Here is a 21,021-nt window from a genome sequence, read left to right as displayed (position 1 = left end):
TCAGACCATGGCAGTGGGCACATGTGCAGTGACAACATCTGTGAACACAACTGCACTGACCTGACAGAGGGAGGCTTCCTCTGCTCCTGCAGGCCTGGCTACAAGCCCAGAACAACAGAAAAACACACCTGTGAAGGTAAACAAGACATCAATTAGTCAGTCATGCACTCAGTCTGTTTAAACAGTGGCACGGAAGTAGTTTTCTACATTCAATTAATGTTTATTCTCTCTATTTTTTCCATTTCTTCTGCTCTTGGGAAAAGATGTGAATGAATGTGAAGTGTATGGGACGTGTCCTCAGGAGTGCAAGAACACAAAGGGCAGCTATGAGTGCTTTTGTGCTGAAGGCTTTCACTCGTTTGGTGAGCCGCATGGGACAGAGTGTGCTGCCCAGGGTAAGAGCTTGGCATTCATACAAAGGAGAAAATTCTTTACAAATGCTCTCTTTTATTTCTCATTAAAGCCAAACCCTGAATTGAAATTGCTAACAGCTTACACCACACCTCAATTTCTGTACAGGAAACCCACCAGTGCTGCTCTTGCCAGACAACGTTCGCATCCGTCGTTTCAACCTGTCGTCTGAGGAGTATTCAGACTATGTGGACAACGCTGAGCACATCCAAGCCTTGGACTACCTGTGGGATCCAGAGGGACAAGGCCTCAGTAAGACCACTGCTGGAAACCTTTGTGTTAATATAAAAACAGCAAGATCTCCAAGTTTGGATAACCTTTATCACTTGATGTGCTGTAGGTATTGTGTACTGGACAGTTCTGGGTCGAGGATCTCAGTTCGGCTCTATCAAACGTGCCTATATGACCACGTTCAATGATCATGGTAACAACCCGGTGAAAGAGGTGGATCTGAACCTGAGATACATCGCTAATCCTGACGGCATTGCTGTGGACTGGGTTGGCGGGTAATTCACCAGGATTATGACTTCTTATTTGTAAAGGTTGCTCCAAGTTTCACTCAGCTGCTCACAATGTACTTATCACCATTTACAGCCACATTTACTGGACAGATTCAGGAACCAATCGCATTGAAGTGGCCAAACTGGATGGGCGGTACAGGAAGTGGTTGATCCACGCTGACCTTGACCAGCCTGCTGCTATTGTTGTCAATCCATCACTTGGGTAGGAGGCTGATGAGCTTTTAGTATTAAAAATTATATCATTCTCATCCTTAATTCCTTTGTGAAGCATAAGTAAGCTTTTAAAAATGTCTGTGTAATTATTTCTGTATGGCAGAATGATGTACTGGACAGACTGGGGTAGGAAACCCAGGATAGAGTCAGCGTGGATGGACGGTCAGCACAGAGAGGTACTGGTGAAGGAAGAGGATCTGGGCTGGCCTACTGGACTGGCTCTGGACTATCTGAATGGAAACAGGATCTACTGGTGTGACTCCAAAGAAAACATCATTGAGTCCATGAAGCCTGATGGCACAGACAGGAAGATCGTCATCTCAGGAGGTCAGAGCACTGAGAGACGGGGCAGCATGGGCGCTGATACATTCAGTGTTTGTATTCAAAGCATAGTGAAGGTGATTAAAGACTGAGTATGATGTGCATTAAAAGTATTGTGTTTTGTCTGTTCCAGATATTGGACATCCCTACAGTCTGGATGTCTTTGAAGGGCATGTGTACTGGACAACAAAAGAGAAAGGTGAAGTGTGGAGGACCAATAAGTTTGGGAAAGGAAACAAAGTTAAAGTTCTAACCATCAACCCCTGGCTGACTCAAGTCCGCATTTACCAAGAGCACCGACATAACCAGTCAGGTCAGAACACAATAAGGATTCATATGGTGTTCATAAATTTTGTACTACTGTACAGTATGTGTGGTTGAGAGCTAAGAACGGAAAACAGGATAGTAATGGGCATTTACTTATGTTGTGTACTTATGTTACTTATGTTGAATAGTACTTTCATGTTTTTTACCTTTATTTAACCTGGGAAGACTGATAACTCATTTTCAAGAGGGTCCCGCCGAATATAAGCAGCAATAACAATGAGTTACAGTCAACATGTAACAGATATAACAAGATAAGAATGTCACAAAATCAGAATTAAACAGAAATGTGATTACAAAATGAGGAATAAGAATCCTGATCCAATCAAATCAATCAAGATTTCATCATCGATACAACCTAGATAGCACCAAGACGAACACATTGAAATTCTACTATAACCCAAAACATTGACAGCCAGAGAAGAGAGTACGCTGTTTCTGCAGCAATGATATGAATTCACTGAGAGACTGAGAGACTGAGTGAGAGGGGGCAACATACATTACAGTTCAGTTCAGTACAGTTCAGTTACAGGATTTGCTTTTTCACTGAACCGTATCTAACAGTGTTTGTTACTTTTCATGTTGTGTCCCCTTCAGTGCCAAACCCTTGTAAGAACGTGTGCAGTCACCTCTGCCTCCTCCGGCCTGGTGGGTACACCTGCACCTGCCCACAAGGCTCCTCTCAGGCGGAGTTCGACTCCAACAAATGTGATGCAGGTAAACAACAACAGGTTGGCTGCATGTACAGTCTATGGTGTTGTGGTGGCTGTTGTGTTGCATCATCATTTTACATTCATAAATCTATTCTCCACATGTGCCTGGCTGCTTGCGTGTGGTTCTTTTTGAGATTGTGGTGCAGTATTATTTTGTTGTTTTTGATTCTGTGTGTGGCTGGCTTTTGCTCCTGCAGCCATTGAGGCACCTGTTGCAATGCCCCTTGCATGTAGATGCATGAATGGTGGAACCTGCTACACTGATGAAGGTGGTCTGCCCAAGTGCAAGTGAGTGTAGCTGCAGGTGCCATTTACACCAGTAAATGATTTTCCATCAGTCATACCCTATAATGTCTTTTTTCCAAACATACTTTAAGATGCTGTTTTCCATTGTACATTGTTGTATTAAAACTTTGTAATGTTTGTTTTTTTTTTAGATGTCCATATGGTTATGTGGGCAGCTTCTGTGAAATCGGGAAGTCAAGGGGCGCTCCAGCAGGAACAGGTATTGTACTTCTCCTATTATCTATCATTTGATTTATTTATTCTCATTCAAAGTTTCTAAATCAATTCATACCACTTCCCATTTGCATGGTTTTTCATAATGGAATAGTTGGAGTTTTGTGTAATTTGAAAAGTTGACTAAACAAATTCTTACAACCAACAATCTCTGGGAGTCCTTCACACACGCACTGGCTGATGTATGGGAGCTGCTGTATAGTAACATTTCAGCTTTACTGAAACAGATCAAGGCCAAAAGTGATGAAGTCAGTCGTCTGGCTTATCTAACTAACGGCTGCTCAGGGCAACGGCTTAGAAAACAGTCTGGATCAGCAAATACTGAAGAAGTTGACTGGCCAAAATCACACTTTTGCTCAATAAGTAGCTAGATAATATGACAATCAATCACTGTTTAACTTCAGCAAATTAACGGGTCATCCAGAGGTCATGAACACTGACAGACGAGTCAGCAAAAATATTCTTAGAAATGTGTATTAACAGCACATTGTTCCGAGTATCCCATAACCACACAACTGAATATTTTCCACTTTTTCTGTGTTTAGCTGTGGCTGTCTTACTAGCCGTCATTATCATCTTGATTACTGGAGCTTTGGCTGTCGGGGTTTTCCTTAACTACAAACGAACAGGATCCTTCATCCCCTCCATGCCCAAACTACCCAGGTATCTCAGCTCTCGCCTTTCTATTATTGCTTATATAGAAGCTCACACTAGAGTATTTAGATCAAACTTTGGAGTGTTTTGTTTTTGTCCAGCCTCAGCAGCCTGGTAAAATCCAGTGACACTGGGAATGGGGTGACGTTTCGCTCGGGGGATAATGTTGATCTTGGACCATCACACATTGGCGTGTCATTCATTGACACGGCCATGCAGATGGTGAGTCCAGGAAGAATCCTTATTAGCAGTTAATATTCTCCTAAGTCATTAAAAGAGTGCTGTCAGCATTATTAACTCACAAACAAGTGTCCTATGTGGTATTTATTGACAACTTTTATTTTAGTCTTCCTTTTAGAACTGCTTGTTTCAGCATTAATTGAGAAAGGTTAACAAATGAATAGTGGTTTGATATTTACTGTAAAACCAATTTTATCAATATCCCCATAGGATGATAACTTTGCTATGGAAGCTGGGAGGCAGCCAATCACATTTGAGAACCCATTATACGCCACTGCTCCTGGAGTGTCTGGTGCTCCTGCTGTCATTCATGCCACGCAGGTACTCGTAAATGAATGAATGAATGATTTTTTTCTTTGTTGTTTTTGTGTCATGCCATTTAAATGGTCCATTGCCCAGTTGCATGGCACCAAATACTGCTCAAAAAAATAAAAATATATATTCCTGCAAACCACACACTGCACATGGTTCAGTCATAATTTCAGCATCTTCCAACAGAAAGTCATCTTTTTTAGTTTTAATTAACTTCTTTCTAAAATATTGATCTAAAGGACAAGATTCAACAAAATACATTTAATGTCGTATTTCATTTTCTTCACATATGTATTTACTTCCACCAGAGAGGTCAGACTATATGTGAGCCGGACATCTCTGAAATATACATACAGTATGAATGGATCAAAAACATAGTGAATCAATAGACTACTGGACGAAAAAAAGTTCACTGACTTTGATGGAAACCATAACAAGAGATTTAATCTGAAGCTAACACATTTGGGGCTTTAAATTAAAATCCTGAGTGTATGTTTCCAGGGTCAGGAGTTCAGTTTCACAGTAAAACAGTCTTAATTTTTTATAAACAAATGGAAAAAAGAAATTGCTGAACACTGAGACACTGCTGTCTCATTTAGAACTATTCTTTTATTTTACATGGACATTTTTATTTTACATGGACATGACAAGTACCTAATTGTTAACCAGCACCTGCAAAGACTTTTTTGATGCCCCTCCTGATCATTGCCTAAATATTTTATTAACCCTTGAAAGTGACAAATTTTGGAAATTAGTTAAGCCAATGAACTCAGCTGACATGGCAGAAGGCAGTAAATTGGTGTAACAACCTTGCATCCTTTACTTTTAAACAGGTGACTGTTAATGTGAGCGGTGAACAGCTGCAGAACAACTTTGTGAACCCGGCGTATCGCGGGGATCAAAATGTGGGCATTGTGAACACATCTTCTGTCAGCACCAAACCTGTTCAGGTGAGTCTCTATCAAACAATGTGGCCATTTCAAACGATGGAAGAAGAATTATTCACGTGTGACACCACCTCACTGTTTGTGTGCAGGAGTCAAAGTGGAGCTTATTCAAACGAAAATTAAAGCCAAGCACCACGTTTGAAAACCCTACATACTCAGAGGTGAGTTTGGACATTTTGAAGACACTAGTTCCAAAAAAAAAAAAAACGGAAAGGTTCTTTTCTCATCTTTTTTTTCTTTACCCTCTGCTTTGCTTCGCAGATGAAGGATGAAAAGCCTGTAAGCAGCAGCGGGGACCCTTCTGCCCCTGAGCCCTCTCCGTTTGTCCCCCCTGCCAAACCTCAGAAGAGGGATCGTCCCAGCACCTTTTCGCCAACCGAGGACAGTTTCAAAGACACAGCCAACCTCGTTAAAGAGGACAGCGACGTATAACCCCTCTCTCATGGACGGGAATCGAAAAAAGAAACACACTTTGCACAGAATTTATTTTTTTATGCAGCCTGTGTACAAAACTCAAATTGTTTTAGAAAAGAGAAATACATTTCTATAGAATGAAGAAAAAAGTCTTCTGTGACTATGCCTTCTGACATTTCTTATGCCAATTCTTGTGTTAATGTTTTTTTCTTTATTCTGATGTACAATATGTATATCTTTGCACTGAAGCTGCTGATAGAAATGTTAATAAATATGTTGTATATTTGTAAATTTGAACAGTAAGATTTTGTCAGAAAATATCTTTGAAATAGATCCTATGAATAGTTCAACATAAACACAGTAACACATGTAAAAGGTGAGCTGCATTCTGAATGTACAGTACTTGTTTGATCGAAGGTTATTAGAGAATTGTGTTGAATAATGATGTTTTTTGCCACTGAACAAAACTGAAGATGTATTTACTTCATCTTTCATGTTTATATACCTCATTTCAGGGCTGAAAAATTAAAGCAAGGAAAAAGAAATTGGATTTTAAGCTAAAATACGTGTGCAAAGCATACATATCGTACTTAACCTCGACCTACGTTCCCTGACTTTGTGATTTTGAATCAACATGATCATTTCTCTAAGTAATGATATTGGATTAATGGCCAAAATAGTTTGGAACAATACTTGAACGTGACCATGTTGGTTGCATGGAATTGAATTTATGTAGTTGATTATCTTGAGGAGCAACACATGACCTGAGGATGCAGGATGTCGAGTTGTTTTATAAACACAGTGAATAAATTCTTCACAGAATGATTTATTTTGTATCATAATGAGGACAAATAAAAACTGTACCTGTGATCATCCAGAACATGCCCATGTGGTTTAAATTGCTGCTGCTGAGTCATGAATGAATAAATTTCCTATTTTGTAACAGAGTCTGGACAGGTTTTTTTTGTTTGTTTGTTTGTTTTTTTTTTTTTTTTTACCACTTACTCTCAAAATGTGTTTAATTTTATAACATATTGTGCATACATATGCATTGCTGACAGGAAAAATGAGGTTGTCTGCTCAGATGCTTCTCTCATCTTTAGGTGAAGGAAGAAGCGCACTGACGACAAAGTCTGAAACAAATGAAGGCAGATAGGACAGAGGAATCCAAAAAAACTTGGCATCCCAGCCTGCACTGTAACGTGTGCGTGGGAAATGAGCTGTCAGGGCATGCTCCATGCACCTGGTCACCTTTGAGATGTCTGGACTGCACAAAATACCCATGGAGAAATCCTGAGCTTTCAAATCTGTTGGTAGAAAAAAAAAAAACAGATGAAAGGGATCATTTAGGATATTTAATTAACAGTGCTGCTGAATGAAATCAACTGTGCTTCCACTCACAGTCTTCAAAGTATGTGGCTCCATATGAGGCTTTAGCATCTTGAGGGAGGCGAGTCCACAGCCTCTGCAGGTCAGCTTCAATAAAATCCAGACGGGTCACTCCTGTCTTGAAGAAACCAGGCTCGATAATGCTCACTTTGATACCAAAGTGCTGCATGTCTCTCCTGGGCAGAAGAAATATATTAACTCAAGAAATTTACTTAAGTACAATTTGGCACACTTGCACTTTACTGTAGTATTTCCATTTTCTGCTACTTTATACTTATCAACTACATACCAGAAGCAAGTACTGTAGTTATTGTACTCCACTACAGTCATTTGACAGCTGTTGTTACCAGTTTATTTTCAGATTAAGATTTTATATAAAGAACTTAATGGTTAAATCAGTGGTGGTATCGACTTGTGGTCCCTTGTTTATCATGTTTCATTATGAGACGTTAGCAGTTCCACTAAAGAGCAATTTCCTCTCAGAACTTCTTAAATGGTTTCATTCAAGTAGCTGTTTGAAGCCCAAAGGGGTAAAAACATAAGAAATTAGTCAAAAATAAGAACACACATTTGTGTAGCATAGCTTTTTCCCATCATCTCTTGGCCCCTCAGATTTGTGTCCCTAAGGAAGGGCCTGACCCCTATGTTGGGAACCACGGGTTTAAACTACCTACTGTAACTGTATATAAAGCAGTTTTTGACTTTAAACCAAAGATTTTTCCTCTTAAAGAATTTTAGAATTTTGAAAGTTATCAAGTCCCTGTTAAAAAATTTCTGTTCTTTCTTTGCTGAGTCAGTTTCAACATTTACTGCGTAATCAGTGTAAAAGATAGTTACTTGAAATAATGATGTGTGGTATAAAATCACTGTCGCTTGCATCAAGTCAGAGCTATACAGAAAGCTCAGGGCTGTCAGCAACTTCAGACAATGAGTTTAATTTTCTTTCATCAGGATGGAGCTTTCCAGTTTTGAAATCCTTTATTCCATCTTTCTAAACTGAATGTCATTTGGTCTGTTTGGTTTCTGGCTTCTTCCTCTCACTGTTTTATCCAGATGATTTTGGTGACAATGACAGCTGTGTTTTTGAATGATACCTGTGTATGTTTCTGCATTTATAATTACTGACTGCAGTCTATAAGCCAAATTGCACCTTAGGAACAATTAATCTTTACTCTTGAAGAAACTTCAGGTTTGTTTAGTTTCTACTAACCTTTTTACACTAATGTGTTAATCTTAAGAGGATGTGAGATAAATCAGTTTTTTGCTCCTCTACCTGAGGCTGTCAGAAAAGGCCTCCACTCCATATTTGGACAGGCAGTATCCTCCACCAGTGAGAGACAGTCTGCCCAGGATACTGGCCACATTTACCACCCTGCCCTGGGCTTTCTTCAGCAGTGGCAGAAACTGGAGAGTCACCTCAATGACTCCTATCAGATTCACATCCAAAACCTTTGTGAAATCCTCCAACTGCATCCATTCTGTTGGGCCGATGGGTATGGACCTGCCGGCATTATTGACCAGCCCCCACAGGCCTGCAGAGGAAAGAGGCAGGAGAATTACCAATCTTGCAATTAATGATCATTATAGTTTAATATTTTAATTCTTATTGTGATTAATCCTGTTGTCAATGCAATGTTAGAAAATAGTGAAAGTAATTTTCTGTCGACTGACTAACTCATTGACTAATTGTCCTGCCAATATACGAATAATGTTAATGTGTATTTAGATTTGTTTCTATTTCACATTTTTATTATAACCTTAAGTTATCATTGTTATTCTATTCCCTCCTCATTTTGCTGTTCCAACACCCGCACAGAAATCAGCTCCTTACACACATGAACTTGAGCAATTCTGAAATGTTACATCTTTGATTCATAATTATTATGAAGGGTTTAAATTTGCCCAAGATCCTAATGGAGTAATGGACTGGCACTTTGCTCATGTTATCAGTGGTGATATGTGTAGAGAACAGTATTTAGTAGAGACTGTGAGGAGTTAAACTAGAATAGAGACGGTGAGAAAAAAAAAGGTAAGGTAAATCCACTCTACAAATAAAGCAAGGTCTAAAAAGACTCTAACAAATTTAGAATGAAGTCAGAGTAAACTTTTTATCAATCTGTAGTAAAGATTTATGTCTGCAGAAGCTTTACTGTGTTTCTGGCTGTTAAATGCTATCAGTAGGAGGATGATGGGTTGATGATGGTATGGTCCAGGTTGCCTTATCTCCTCCAGTGCCTCACTCTGACTGGCACCCTATCTGTACGTACCCCCTGCTGTCCGCCCAGCTCACCTCGCTCTCCGACCTCTCTGCTCGCAAACTCTACCGCCCTCCTGATGCTCTCACTGTCTGTAACATTCAGCAGGAGGGTCTTCAGTCTGGGGGAGGCCTCTGCTGCCAGATCTGCTGCACCTTTCTCTGTGAGACAAGCAGCTATGACATGGAAACCTTTTCGATCCAGCTGTCTGGCCAGCAGATTCCCGAAGCCACTGTCACAGCCTGTGATGAACACATGCTTCTGGCTGAAGCCACCAACCTTGTAGGAATCTCTGATGAGCCAGCGGGTGGCAGTGAGAGCAGCCACAAGTAAAGCTGAGGTTAAGACCAGATGTGACAGGATTACCTAAAACACACAGCTCACTTTTAATTCACATTTTGAGTAAAACAAACACATAAATCCTAAAACAAACATTTTCATGCCATCTTCTTTTTCTATAAAAGTTGTGGAAATAGATATATTTACTTATGAATATTTATGCAAATAGTGCAAATAGACAGAGAAATCAACCTACCTCCAATAAATATGTCATTAGACTGTCAGTTGACACCTGAGTGGAGAGACTTGACATGAGATTCTTCAGTTCAAAACATTAAAGCTCCCACGCACAGAAGCAATGAAGATTAACATGAAATAATAAATATCCAAAGTGTCTGGCTACAACATTACTAACAATAACTGTCACTTCTGTACTGTTCATTCATTAACCCTTATCCTTATTGGGAACAAGCAGCAGGGATATGCAGCACTAACCGACCATTCAGCTGAAATGACAGAGCAATTTAACATTCGGCTTTAACTTCTACAAACGTTTACTTTTATTTGACAGCTTGAATTACGAGTTACTTTTCACATTAAAAAAATATGAGCATCTTATAAAACATAGTTAAGTCAAAATAACACCACCTCAACCAAGACTGAATGCTACTTACACATGAATGCATTAGTATTATTGATCCAGTAATACAAAACATATTAATATATAATAATGTTCAGCATAATGGGTCCTTCCATTGGATACATGAAGTGCATCTTTCTTCTAAAATTTCTGTCTTCGCTAAATAATGATTGATGGACTTTTAACTTGCATTGGGTTATTGCAATTTTTACACAAGTTAAAACTCTTAATACTTCTCCCTCCACTATGCAACACTAATAGCAAAGAGATTTCGAGGAGATTAACTAAATGTTGTTTGTGGTGGTCACGTCATTTTGAAAAGTGACACTCTGGGTTGCTTTCAACACCACAAACAAACAGACCATTTACCTCCACTGTACTGGATCTCAGCAGTGGAAATCCTAGACCTAGGCGCTAGAACCAAAATGAGATGAGTGGTATGTTGGTGAACTGAGCCTTTAATGTACTAATGTATTTACTCAACCACCAGATGGCATCAGATCTCATTAAGCTGGTTGGTGCAAAAAATACAAAATTGTTCAATTAGTTTACTCCTGTCTGCCACTCTTTATGTCTGTTCCTTATTTTGTGTCAAACAAATAAAAACATCAAGTTGACATTCATATGCCAACTGTTTGGGTACTTCCTATTGGCATCAAAGCCAAATTAATACCAATTTAAGATATGCAATATGTATAATAAGAATGCACACATACCATGGCTACCATTCTTTAGATGTAGATGCGACTTCCTGATGAAGAAAATGAGATAACTGAACGCAGTGGCGATTCTTTCTCAGTCAGCTCTGGACGCTCCAGGTGAGGTTATGCTTAAGTTTCTGTGAACTGACTTCAGCATGTCTGCAGAGCCAAAGTCCATTCTGGATATAACAGCGGGGCTAACTGTTTCACCAGCATGGGATTGAGTAATAGACAACAACAGATTACATGACCCCCAGTTTTGATAACTGCCATCCCCCTTTTACCTCAAATCCACTCTGAAAACACAACAACCCAGCCCAAAGGTTACAGGGAAAACACTGTTCTGTCTATTCTGTATTGAGAACAAATGGACATTATTGATCAAACATACATGTTAAACAGATGCAGCAGAACCAAAGTCCATGAAGAAAAAAAGCCTTACAAATTGACAGAGGTGTGACACTGTGTTCAAACTAACTTGAGAAGCAAATACCATGAACTGAGATCTAATAACCAATACAGCAAGCATGATGATGTCTGCTGTCAAGTCAAAAACATAATAAAGAACCAAACATGTTTTATAAACCAGAGTAACAGCTAACAATGTTGCAGAACCCTTGTAAACGACCGTTAAATTACTTCTTTGTGCAGTGACTGTTTACAGGGGGTTGTGGGGAAACATGATGCAGTACTACGCTGCCCCCTTGTGGCCTTATGTTTGTCTTTCTGTTGCATTTTGGGAGATTCTGGCGCAAAGCAGTTGTTAAGCATTGTGTGAAATGGCTACAGGTATGAAATGAATTGATTGTTTACCTTGTTCATATGGACGCATCTTGTGAGAAACAAATTTATGTGTGATTTACGTTGCTTTGTATTGTTTATATGTTGCTTGAGGAGAACCATGAAAGGTGAAGAGTTAGAGATCATGCTAGCAAGCTGAGCTGATGAGCTGATGTCCTAAACCTAAACCCCACAAAAACAAACAAACAAATGCTCCTCTTATCATAACAATTGGCAATCTAAACAATATGGGGTATATTCATTGTAATGTTACAAAATATAACAAGTGTTTAAAAGCAGAAAGTGAAAAAATAATAATCTATTATGTTACTGAAATTATTGGTATGTTTTATGGTCATTGTTGCAATGTGAGGCCACATATTTATGAGACTGCCGTAGTGTGTTGTGCTAGCAGACTGTCTTACACGTGAATATGTCCATTTATGTGACTTCTGTAAGTATAAACAAGCACTACATTTCTGTGTGTATCCCTTTTATAATTTTCACAGTGCTACAGAAAACAATGAGGAAAGAATAAACTTAAAGACACCCTTTCGAAACTCTCAGCATCTTGACCGTTTGAACCAAGGTGCCGCTACAACCCTTAATCAGTAAACATTTATTGCGGTGAAAATAAAAGACACACAAATAATCTTTGTATAAACCCGTTCTACAAAATGACTAATTTGACGGCAACTACAGGACAGATATTTTGGGTTTGGAGCTATTTTTAAGGAAAAGTCTATCTGAGATGCAGGTTGGCACGTATGAGAGAGGCAACCAGAGGAACTTTGCGTCCCATCCAGGAGAGTAGCGAGTACGAGGGTGAACGGCAGAGACAGCGTGCTCCATACAGCCAACCACCTTCATCAAGTCCGCATCTGTGAACAGCCTGAAACTTTCATCCAAACTTTCAAGAGCTGAAAGAGAAATGTCAGCGTGGTTTATATGCAGTACACTTTATTGGGGCAAAATTAAAAATTCCTAATCATTTCCTTATAATTTACTTGAAAGTTTCATAGAAAAAAACTATATGAATGGGCACCAATTATAGGTATAGATATAGACATAGACAATGTTTGATTGGCAAAATACCAAATTACATAGTTATTTCCAGCCTTTAAAAAATAAAATACAGAAATGTGGAATGAAGTGTTCATTAACACTGTCCTCTTGGATTTAAACAAATACTGTAACTCACCTTTGTCCAAGAAAGTATCTCCATAGTCATCCTTCACGTCCTGAGGTAATCTGTCCCACAGCCTCTTCAGGTTATTCTTCAGTATCAATGTGTCAGTCACATTTGTTTTGAAAAACCCTGGCTCGATGCATGCGACCTTGACTCCAAATGGTGCCATGTTTAAACTGAAACACAAAATGATTCGCCCTAAGTAAAGAACACACTCACTGGAATAACAGTCTCTGCAGAGCATGAAAAGGTTATGTCTCCTCTCACCGCAGACTGTCATTGAAGGACTCCACTCCGTACTTGGACACACAGTAAGGTCCACCAACCGGGCTGATTCGCCCAAACACACTGGCGACGTTCACCACTCTGCCTTTGGCCTTCTTGATGAGAGGGAGGACGCTCAGAGTCACGTCTATTACTCCAAACAGATTGACGGCCAGCATGGATTTATAATCCGCTATCGTGAGCCAGTCAGTGGGGCCGGACGGCAGAGCAACTCCGGCGTTGTTCACAACAGCCCACAGGCCTGAAGCAAAACACAAGTTAAACACAAATAGATGAGAGTGGTCACACCCACATGCAGGGCAACGCCTAGAAGTGCAACCACTGCTCAGAGGTTAGCTGAGAGGATTGATACCCCTCTTGAGACTGTAGAGTAAATATGAAGCTACAGTGTATTTCTTCAGATGTTGAACCATTCCTTTAAAGTTGGAGAGATTTATTTCAAAACACATTATTAACACTGCCCAGCTTCAAATGTAAACAACAAATTAATATTGTTGATTCATCTGAAATCCAAAAAGTGCGGTAAAATCTCTCGGCTAGTGAGATTAAAATAACACCCATGAGATTTAAAAAAGCATTAAATAAAATAAATGTGTTAAAATGAACTCACTCACCGTTCTCTCCAACCAAAGTCTTGATCACAGCGGCTGCTTTGCCAACACTTTCGGAGTCGGAGACATCCAGGTGTGTGGTTGTCAGCCTGTCAGAGGAGACCTTCTTCAGCTCGTCCTCACCCTTCTCAGTGTAACAGGCTGCAATCACACGGAAGCCCAACTTGTCCAGGTGTCTCGCAAGGAGGTTACCAAACCCAGAGTCACAGCCAGTGACGTAGACATATTTATCTTCCTTGTTGGACACCCTTTTGATTTCCTTGCACCAGCGATAGACGAACCAAAGAGCCACCAGCCCGAGGATATACAGAAACATTTTTCTGAGGCAAGAAAGAAACCACTGCAGTGAGAAAAACAGGAGAGGAAAGCTGCTCTATCATGCTGAACCTTATGAAATGTCTGTTCCACTCAAATAGGAAATGAGCTCCTTCTGCAAAAACATCTACTTTTAACATGTGAAAACGCTGTTGTTTTTATTTTATCATGTTGTTGCTCTATGGTGTTTGTGTACCGGTCCTTGTTTTGTCCGGTGAAAGATTCATTTAAGATCAGGAGTCCACTTTGCATAAAAATATGGACTTTCAACCCCAATATTGACTGTGTGAAAGAATGTGACTTTATTGCACATGTGAAGGTAGAAACTGAAGTTTAGTGCATTGAGCAATTTTTATTGCACACAAAAATGTTAAATGGATGGTCTAAATAAATTAATTTTGCAAGGCTGTAAATAAAAACATCGTAATTATCAACTGACTAATCAGCTGATTATTTTCTTAAATGATCAAGTCTGAAAAATGGCCATAATATTTTCCCAGGGCCCAAGTTCACATATTCAGCATTTTGTTTTATCTGATCAAGTGCCCAAACTCCAAAATATTATATTAGAAATATCATCATAACTTACATTCACATTTGAGATGGTGAAACCAGTGATTCAATCAATCTTATGAGATTAATCAACAAGTAAGATAGCTTCTAACTAATTTTCTGTTGGCTAACTAATCAGTTAATTGACTAATTTATCAACAACTTACATGACTATCATTTCACAAGTTAGCCAGATCAATTGAGCCTGAATATTTGGGAAGCCAATAACAATAATTCTCTGCTATTTAAATAAAAAAAAATAAAAAAATGGGCTTGCCTTCAATGACAAATTAAATGATCAAAGTGGTTGTTGATTATATTCACTATATCATTCAGTTCTACTGAATACAGCCTGGTGGTTAACTTCATAGCATACAGACAAGACCACACCAGACCACTTTAAGTACCTCAATTGACTATTGATTATCACCTCTGATTTCCTGATAGTTCTATTAATGATTTTAAGAAGTTTGAGCTGTTTTTCCCGCAGAATTTAGTCTTAATTATACGAACAAAGTCTGTGCAGATTCATGATGAAGCCAAACACGAACTTCTGAACGCCAATTAAATGGCCTGAATGTTTTCACCATGAGGCCGACATTGAGTTTTTTGAGATTTTGGCTCACACGAGTGAACCTCAGACAGGTTCAGACACTGGACCGAACCGGGCTGAACAAACTAAACATGTCGGTCGACTGCAAACAAGAAACTTACGTGTGTACTTTCTGCGGTCCAAAATACCATGAAACCAGTATCTTTCGCTGCGGGTCGTCAACCTCTGCAAGAAATACACAAGCAAGAGGCTGCTCTGTCCCGTTTGTTTGACTTTTCTACTCGACTTGAAGCTGCTCTCCCGTAACTTCCGGGAACGTCAGCCGCTCCCCCTGATGACGTGTGAGGAGCGCCACCTGCCGGACATCACGTGATAATGTCAGGGAAATTCACATATGAAACATATTCATATTTTTCTCATATTTTTTCTCATATTTCACCAATGCGGAGTTTTTCCATTACTCCCTTTCCTCTACAGAGTAAGTATATTGTTCTTAACATGAATATATTCATGGACACACACTTTTAATGTATTGCTGATTACTTTTTATTACACTATCTTCAAATATACCTACGCTCAAAAACTGCAGGGTTAAAAGGTAACCCAGCCTTAACCCCCTGCTGGGTATGGGACATTTAATCCAGAATGCTGGGCTGTTCATTTGACCCAAATTTGAGACTAACTTTCTTGCAGAGGTATTACCCATATGCTGGATTATTTGTTATGTCTTATTGCCTTGATACTTATATATTTAATAAAAATGATAGTAACAACAACAACATATTATATAACAATTATAGCTGTGTAATAATAATTTCTCATGCTAATGCAAACATAAACTAAACAAAAAGCGGTCATTTTACAATTTTTCTGCCAAGATGAATTAGTATGCATGACTACAGATGTGCATGATATACAATACACTGCATGCTAGAGAAACTCCCAGGCGATGAGGCACTGCTTGTAACTGATGACAAACACAAAGACAGAAACATCCACATCCCACAGCGAAGAGTCTGTTTCAGTGGCTTGAAATAATGGTGAAGGTCTAGCACATCGTCATTTCATACTTTATTCATAAAATGTTTGAGAATGGTTGACTGGTCTCTGCAATGTGTAAATGCTCAACCATGTTGATTTCCATCTGTTAATTACACATCAGTCACTTAGTGTTGCAATATAACCGACATTTAAGTTATTAAGCTTATTTTATGAAAGTATCAAAATGCAAAATAAATGTGGGATCACCAAAAACCATTGAACATGGTATAAACTGTATAAACATTTCAAAATATGGCCAAATGCAAATATGTGAAAGGCAAACAAATAAATTATTATTTAAACTCAGTACTTATAAACTCAATGTAAAAGTTATTTTGAAATAGTAGTTTGGACTAATAATTTGATTATTGTTAATATTGTGATTAACATTATAACACACAAACCCACACACCAAATCTTACAGGCATAGTTTTAAGAGAATACATGACATTTATAGTTATATATTCATGATTACATGACGTGATAAACATCCCCGGTGCTAATTAGAGGGACTGTAGATAAAACATGCCCCTGTGTTTGAGACTATTAGGCAGTGCTACCATAAAAATCAGCTCAAGATCAAACGGTGGGCTCCTGGCCTCCAGTAATCACTAGAGAGTTATCTATGAGGGTAATTTAGAAGGTTTGAAAAGCAAAAACTAACAAACTGTGAATGTAAAGCAAAACCCCTAAATGAAAAAATTAAACTTTGAATGTAAACCGAGAACAAAAACACTGAACTGAGAATGACAGAATTGAACCATGAAAGCAAAGAAGGATCTGAGAGTGAAAAAAGCCTGATTGTGTCACATCATTAAAACAGGACAACTGATTTCAAATATCTTTTCTCCTTAAGGTTTATTCTTCACTTACAGTTTGTTTGCCTTTTCTTACAGTTGTTTTCTCATTCACATTCCTTTGTCTCACTTACCGTTTTGTTATTTTATTGCTTTCAAACATTCTGGCCCTAAATTACCTTTACAATTATCAAGCATATCAAGCTGTACAGATGTACACCCTCATCAAAGCAGAAAAAGTAAAGAAACAATTACTCCACATGAACTGAGCAAAGGTGTGATTGGTTGTAACACAATTTGTAAACAGCGAGCAAATGTTGGAAAGAGGGATTGAGCTAAAGTTATTGAAAAGGTTTAATTTAATAGGAAATGTATGTTTAATGGCCAAATGGTAGGGTTAGGGAAACTTAACAGCTCATGTTAACATGTAGTCATCTCATCTTCTCAGGAGAACCTTGATGACCAAATAGCCTGTTAATGTTAATGACATTTTTTATTTGATCTAAACATAAGGTTTGTGGTGGCCAAAGTTAGCAGTTAAGGTCACTAACATTTTTTCATATAACATTAATTTTGGATTCATTAGGCTTTCATTTCTTTCATTTTACCTCACTGTTAACTTTTTTGTGGACAATGCACTATGGTAAAGTAACTGTCAATGTTTGATTTCACATCAATATTAAATTTGTGATGGCCAAACTAAGCAGCTAATGTTAGTGTAGCTTTTTTCCTTTTCACTTGAAATTAGATTGTTGGAGGACAAATTTAGCAGCTAAAGTTATTGAAAAGGTTTCATTTTTATAGGGTATACATATTAAATGGCAGCTACTGCAACTTCTTTTGGACATTTTGTCATCACATCCGTCTCATCCACTTTAGAATTGTTATATTGTCCTTTTTTTCTTTTTACCTTATTACTAACTTTTTTGAAAGCAACACTGACAATTCATATAACTGTCATAGTTTCACTTCACAACAATATTAAATTTGTAATGGCCAGAATCAGCAGCTAATGTTCCTGTCGCTTTCACTCATTAGATTGTTGGAGGTCAAACAGGTTACATTTTTGAATAGTTTTCATTTGAACAGAAAATGCAAAGTTTAATGGCCAACTTTGCAACTACTGCATTTTTTTTTTTTTTTTTTTTTACAATTTCATCTTATTTTTAGATTGTTGATCACGAAAATCAAAATTAACATTAATGACATTTTAATTTCTTGTAAATATTACATATATGGTGGGAAATGTTAGCAGCTAATGTTATTGAAAACATTATAGTATTCTAGATTCTATAATTCAATGCCAATTTAGCAGCTACTATTACTGACATTTTATCATGTTATATCCACTTTAGAGTCATTATATTGTCATTTTTCTTTTTACCTTACTTACTTTTAAGTGGGCAGTGCTGACAGGTAATGTAACTGTCATTGTCTCATTTCATAACAGTAATAAATTTGTGATGGCCAGAATTAGCTGCTAATGTTACTGTCACTTAGTAACATACTATAAAAATCCTTCCCACCATGCGTCTTGAGAATCCCTGAACCAAAGATTGATCCAAACAGTTTGACAATGGCCGAGCAGGAAAATGAATGAACGAGCAGTTGGGTCGCAGTATCCAATCAGCTGTGAATGAACTCCTTAAAACACCTTTGACCCAGCATTAGTAATCCCACAGTGGGTTCACAGTACCCCTAACAACCCAGTTTTATGAACCAGCATAATCAACCCAATAATGTGTTTACAGAAACAACCCTGCACTTTTTAAATATTTTATTATTATAGTTACAATAATTTGTGTTTGACATGTCTTTTCCAAAAATTCAATTATCTTGTTAAAAACTCATCTACATCTACTTTCTTTGAAATTCAATTTCAGTCAGTTAAAATTCATTTCAAAATCGAAACTGCAGGGCACAAGATGTCAACAAGTCCTTTCCCAGTGTATGTGCACTGGAGGTGCATATTAAACCATGATTGGCTTTGAACTCGTTGTAATATCACAAAATCCTGCTCATATTTATGTGTCTTATAAGTTCTCACGAGTGAGTCTGCTGAACTCACAGTGCCTCACAGTACTCCTGCAGGCCCTGTGAGTTGTTGAGGTTGTGGAGCACCTGATGTAACACACGGCACTGGGGAGGAACCAGCGACGTGTTGTTATCAGAGTAAATGAAACACGCATGGAAAATTAGCAAGACGGTGATACTACTGGGAGGAAGATAACTTAAGATAGACTTATTTATACACTTTTGGTGCAGGAAGGGAGACCAAAGGCATTGGTACGTAAACTGACTTTTGGTATGTGCAGTGTTTAATACTGAAAGTTATGGGACGCTAAGATTACATTACTTAGGTTAAGTCCTGGGGCAGCTACCGCTAGTAGTTCATTTAAGAGCTGGCATTTATGCAGCAGCAAACCTGACTGTCTAGTTGAGAGAACTATGGTTCAAAGGAATAATTAAATTTTCCTTAATAAGAGAGCATGCCAGCATGTATGCAAAGTGAAAGTTCTGCGAAATTATTTAAAAAAGGTAAATATCACCAGGTCCATTACATGTGCTGTATAGAAACAGAAAAACCGTGGCGAAGACATCACTCAAATAGAGCATTGTCCTGCCAATTGAATGAATGAAATTAACTTAATTTAACTGGATTTTTAAATGAGAGAAAAAAAAACAGCTTTAGGAAATACAATATTTTGTGACTTGACTAAGTAACTGAACAGTAAAGCATTGTCATTTCAAGCACTGCTATTTCACATTTCTTCCGGGACAGACAGTAGACACACAGGCAAAGGAACAAGCAGCAAGGATGGGAGGATGGGATGGGAGGAATAAGCGGACGTCATCACTGTCCACTAAGTTTTCTGCAGATCAAGGTATGTGTATCAGTAGGATGTGGAAATCTTGTGAGCTGGAGAAAAAGACAATCACCAGGAGTTCAGATGTCTCAGAAGTATTTTTTGTAAGCTGGGAGAAAATGATGATCAGTACACAGTCAGCGAAGTCAGTGAAGATATCTTGTCTGACAGTGGCTATATGTTCCCAGGTCTCACATGGCTGCAACAGTTTACCACAACTTACTCCATATAAGGCTAAACTTCATCCTAAACTTTCATGTGTGAAGATGCTATTGGACACCAACATCTGCACTGTCACTTGCTCCACAGTACCTAATTAGTATTACACGTGTCTTGTCCTTTCCCCTACTTAGCTCATCCTCGACAACTACTAGATTTGAATATTATTTTCTAAGTTTATGCTTTCCTTCTAACCCCTTATCTACAAGACCCCGTGTACCCTAGCTATGCAGGATGGTAGTGGCCCCATCTAGACACCAACAGTCATAAAAGTAGTGAGTCGTGGCCACTCAGATGACCCAGATATAGACCAACAGGAGTCTGCATGCTTCATCCCAAGTTAAAGTTTCAGTGACGCAGAGGAGGCTTCACATTCTTCACACCCCACACCATCAGAACCAGAGGGTATTTAACCTCCAATCTTACAGTGAAATTTACAGTAAAAGGAAAGCTGCAACCAACATTATAGTGATCTAGTCTGTTACTAAAATATCCCAAGCCCAACTGTAGTTCACAATAAGGAATTCAGAATCAGTGCTATTGTGACTTAATGCATGGTGAGTTATAAATAATAACCTGTATCACTCGTAGTTTTAAAACTGTTTGGTGAAATACTTCACTAGAAAATTACTATGGGTTAATGCTGTGCATCCATGAGAGGCTATGTCCTACCTACTTGGCCAGGAATAATGTAGAGGTCATTATTATTGGCCTACCCCCCCCCCCCCCCCCCCCCCCACCCCACCCCCCCCCCCCATCAAAAATGTTGTAGACCCACCCCTGAGCATCAGTATGTCAAACCAAAAATGATGAGGATTTAAAGGGCCAGCTTCTGCAGACATAGGAAAACTTTAAACCTTTTATCCAGAAAGTGACAGGATCACACTGAGCTCCCTGCAGACACGGGTTTTCTTAGAGCTCAAACAACTCAGTTTGCAGAGAAGATGTACTGAGCCACG

At 38.6% G+C, this 21,021-nt stretch overlaps 3 protein-coding genes across 7 annotated transcripts in view; 1 reads left to right on the top strand and 2 right to left on the bottom strand.

Moving 5' to 3' along the window:
- The window catches only part of lrp2a (low density lipoprotein receptor-related protein 2a), a 46,228-nt gene extending 40,621 nt beyond the window's left edge, over nt 1-5,607 (top strand). For all 4 annotated transcript variants that reach the window (XM_071474072.1, XM_071474063.1, XM_071474081.1 and 1 more), the window contains 16 exons: nt 5-136; nt 264-395; nt 520-663; nt 752-917; nt 1,006-1,134; nt 1,249-1,472; nt 1,600-1,779; nt 2,388-2,507; nt 2,701-2,791; nt 2,941-3,008; nt 3,568-3,685; nt 3,778-3,898; nt 4,127-4,237; nt 5,062-5,178; nt 5,265-5,336; nt 5,437-5,607. In XM_071474072.1, the coding sequence (XP_071330173.1) occupies nt 5-136; nt 264-395; nt 520-663; nt 752-917; nt 1,006-1,134; nt 1,249-1,472; nt 1,600-1,779; nt 2,388-2,507; nt 2,701-2,791; nt 2,941-3,008; nt 3,568-3,685; nt 3,778-3,898; nt 4,127-4,237; nt 5,062-5,178; nt 5,265-5,336; nt 5,437-5,607 (2,096 nt within the window). The remainder of the gene's footprint in view (nt 1-4; nt 137-263; nt 396-519; nt 664-751; nt 918-1,005; nt 1,135-1,248; nt 1,473-1,599; nt 1,780-2,387; nt 2,508-2,700; nt 2,792-2,940; nt 3,009-3,567; nt 3,686-3,777; nt 3,899-4,126; nt 4,238-5,061; nt 5,179-5,264; nt 5,337-5,436) is intronic.
- Nucleotides 5,608-5,641: 34 nt separating this feature from the next.
- Nucleotides 5,642-11,210, bottom strand: rdh1 (retinol dehydrogenase 1). Its single transcript, XM_071474155.1, has 6 exons — nt 10,869-11,210; nt 9,769-9,804; nt 9,269-9,599; nt 8,252-8,510; nt 6,991-7,154; nt 5,642-6,896 (listed from the first exon to the last, which is right to left on the bottom strand). Exons 1-6 carry the CDS (start codon nt 10,878-10,880, stop codon nt 6,670-6,672), a joined length of 1,029 nt encoding a protein of 342 aa, XP_071330256.1. The 5' UTR covers nt 10,881-11,210; the 3' UTR covers nt 5,642-6,669.
- Nucleotides 11,211-12,237: 1,027 nt separating this feature from the next.
- On the bottom strand, nt 12,238-15,457 carry dhrs9 (dehydrogenase/reductase (SDR family) member 9). 2 transcript variants are annotated; one of them, XM_071474177.1, is made up of 5 exons: nt 15,300-15,457; nt 13,722-14,038; nt 13,090-13,348; nt 12,835-12,998; nt 12,238-12,553 (listed from the first exon to the last, which is right to left on the bottom strand). In XM_071474177.1, the coding sequence occupies exons 2-5, from the start codon at nt 14,032-14,034 to the stop codon at nt 12,330-12,332; spliced, it is 960 nt and encodes a 319-aa protein (XP_071330278.1). In that variant the 5' UTR covers nt 14,035-14,038; nt 15,300-15,457; the 3' UTR covers nt 12,238-12,329. The 2 variants fall into 2 exon arrangements, with proteins under 2 accessions (XP_071330278.1, XP_071330268.1); XM_071474167.1 differs by having other exon boundaries at nt 13,722-14,058; nt 15,300-15,430.
- Nucleotides 15,458-21,021: the final 5,564 nt, after the last annotated feature.

This window comes from Trachinotus anak, unplaced genomic scaffold (assembly GCF_046630095.1).
Source record: "Trachinotus anak isolate AG129_WGS33_773 ecotype Australia unplaced genomic scaffold, CSIRO_AGI_Tana_v1 ptg000001l, whole genome shotgun sequence".
NCBI lineage: Eukaryota > Metazoa > Chordata > Actinopteri > Carangiformes > Carangidae > Trachinotus > Trachinotus anak.
Note: the sequence above shows the minus strand (reverse complement) of the source record. Positions and strands in the feature narration are given on the sequence as shown.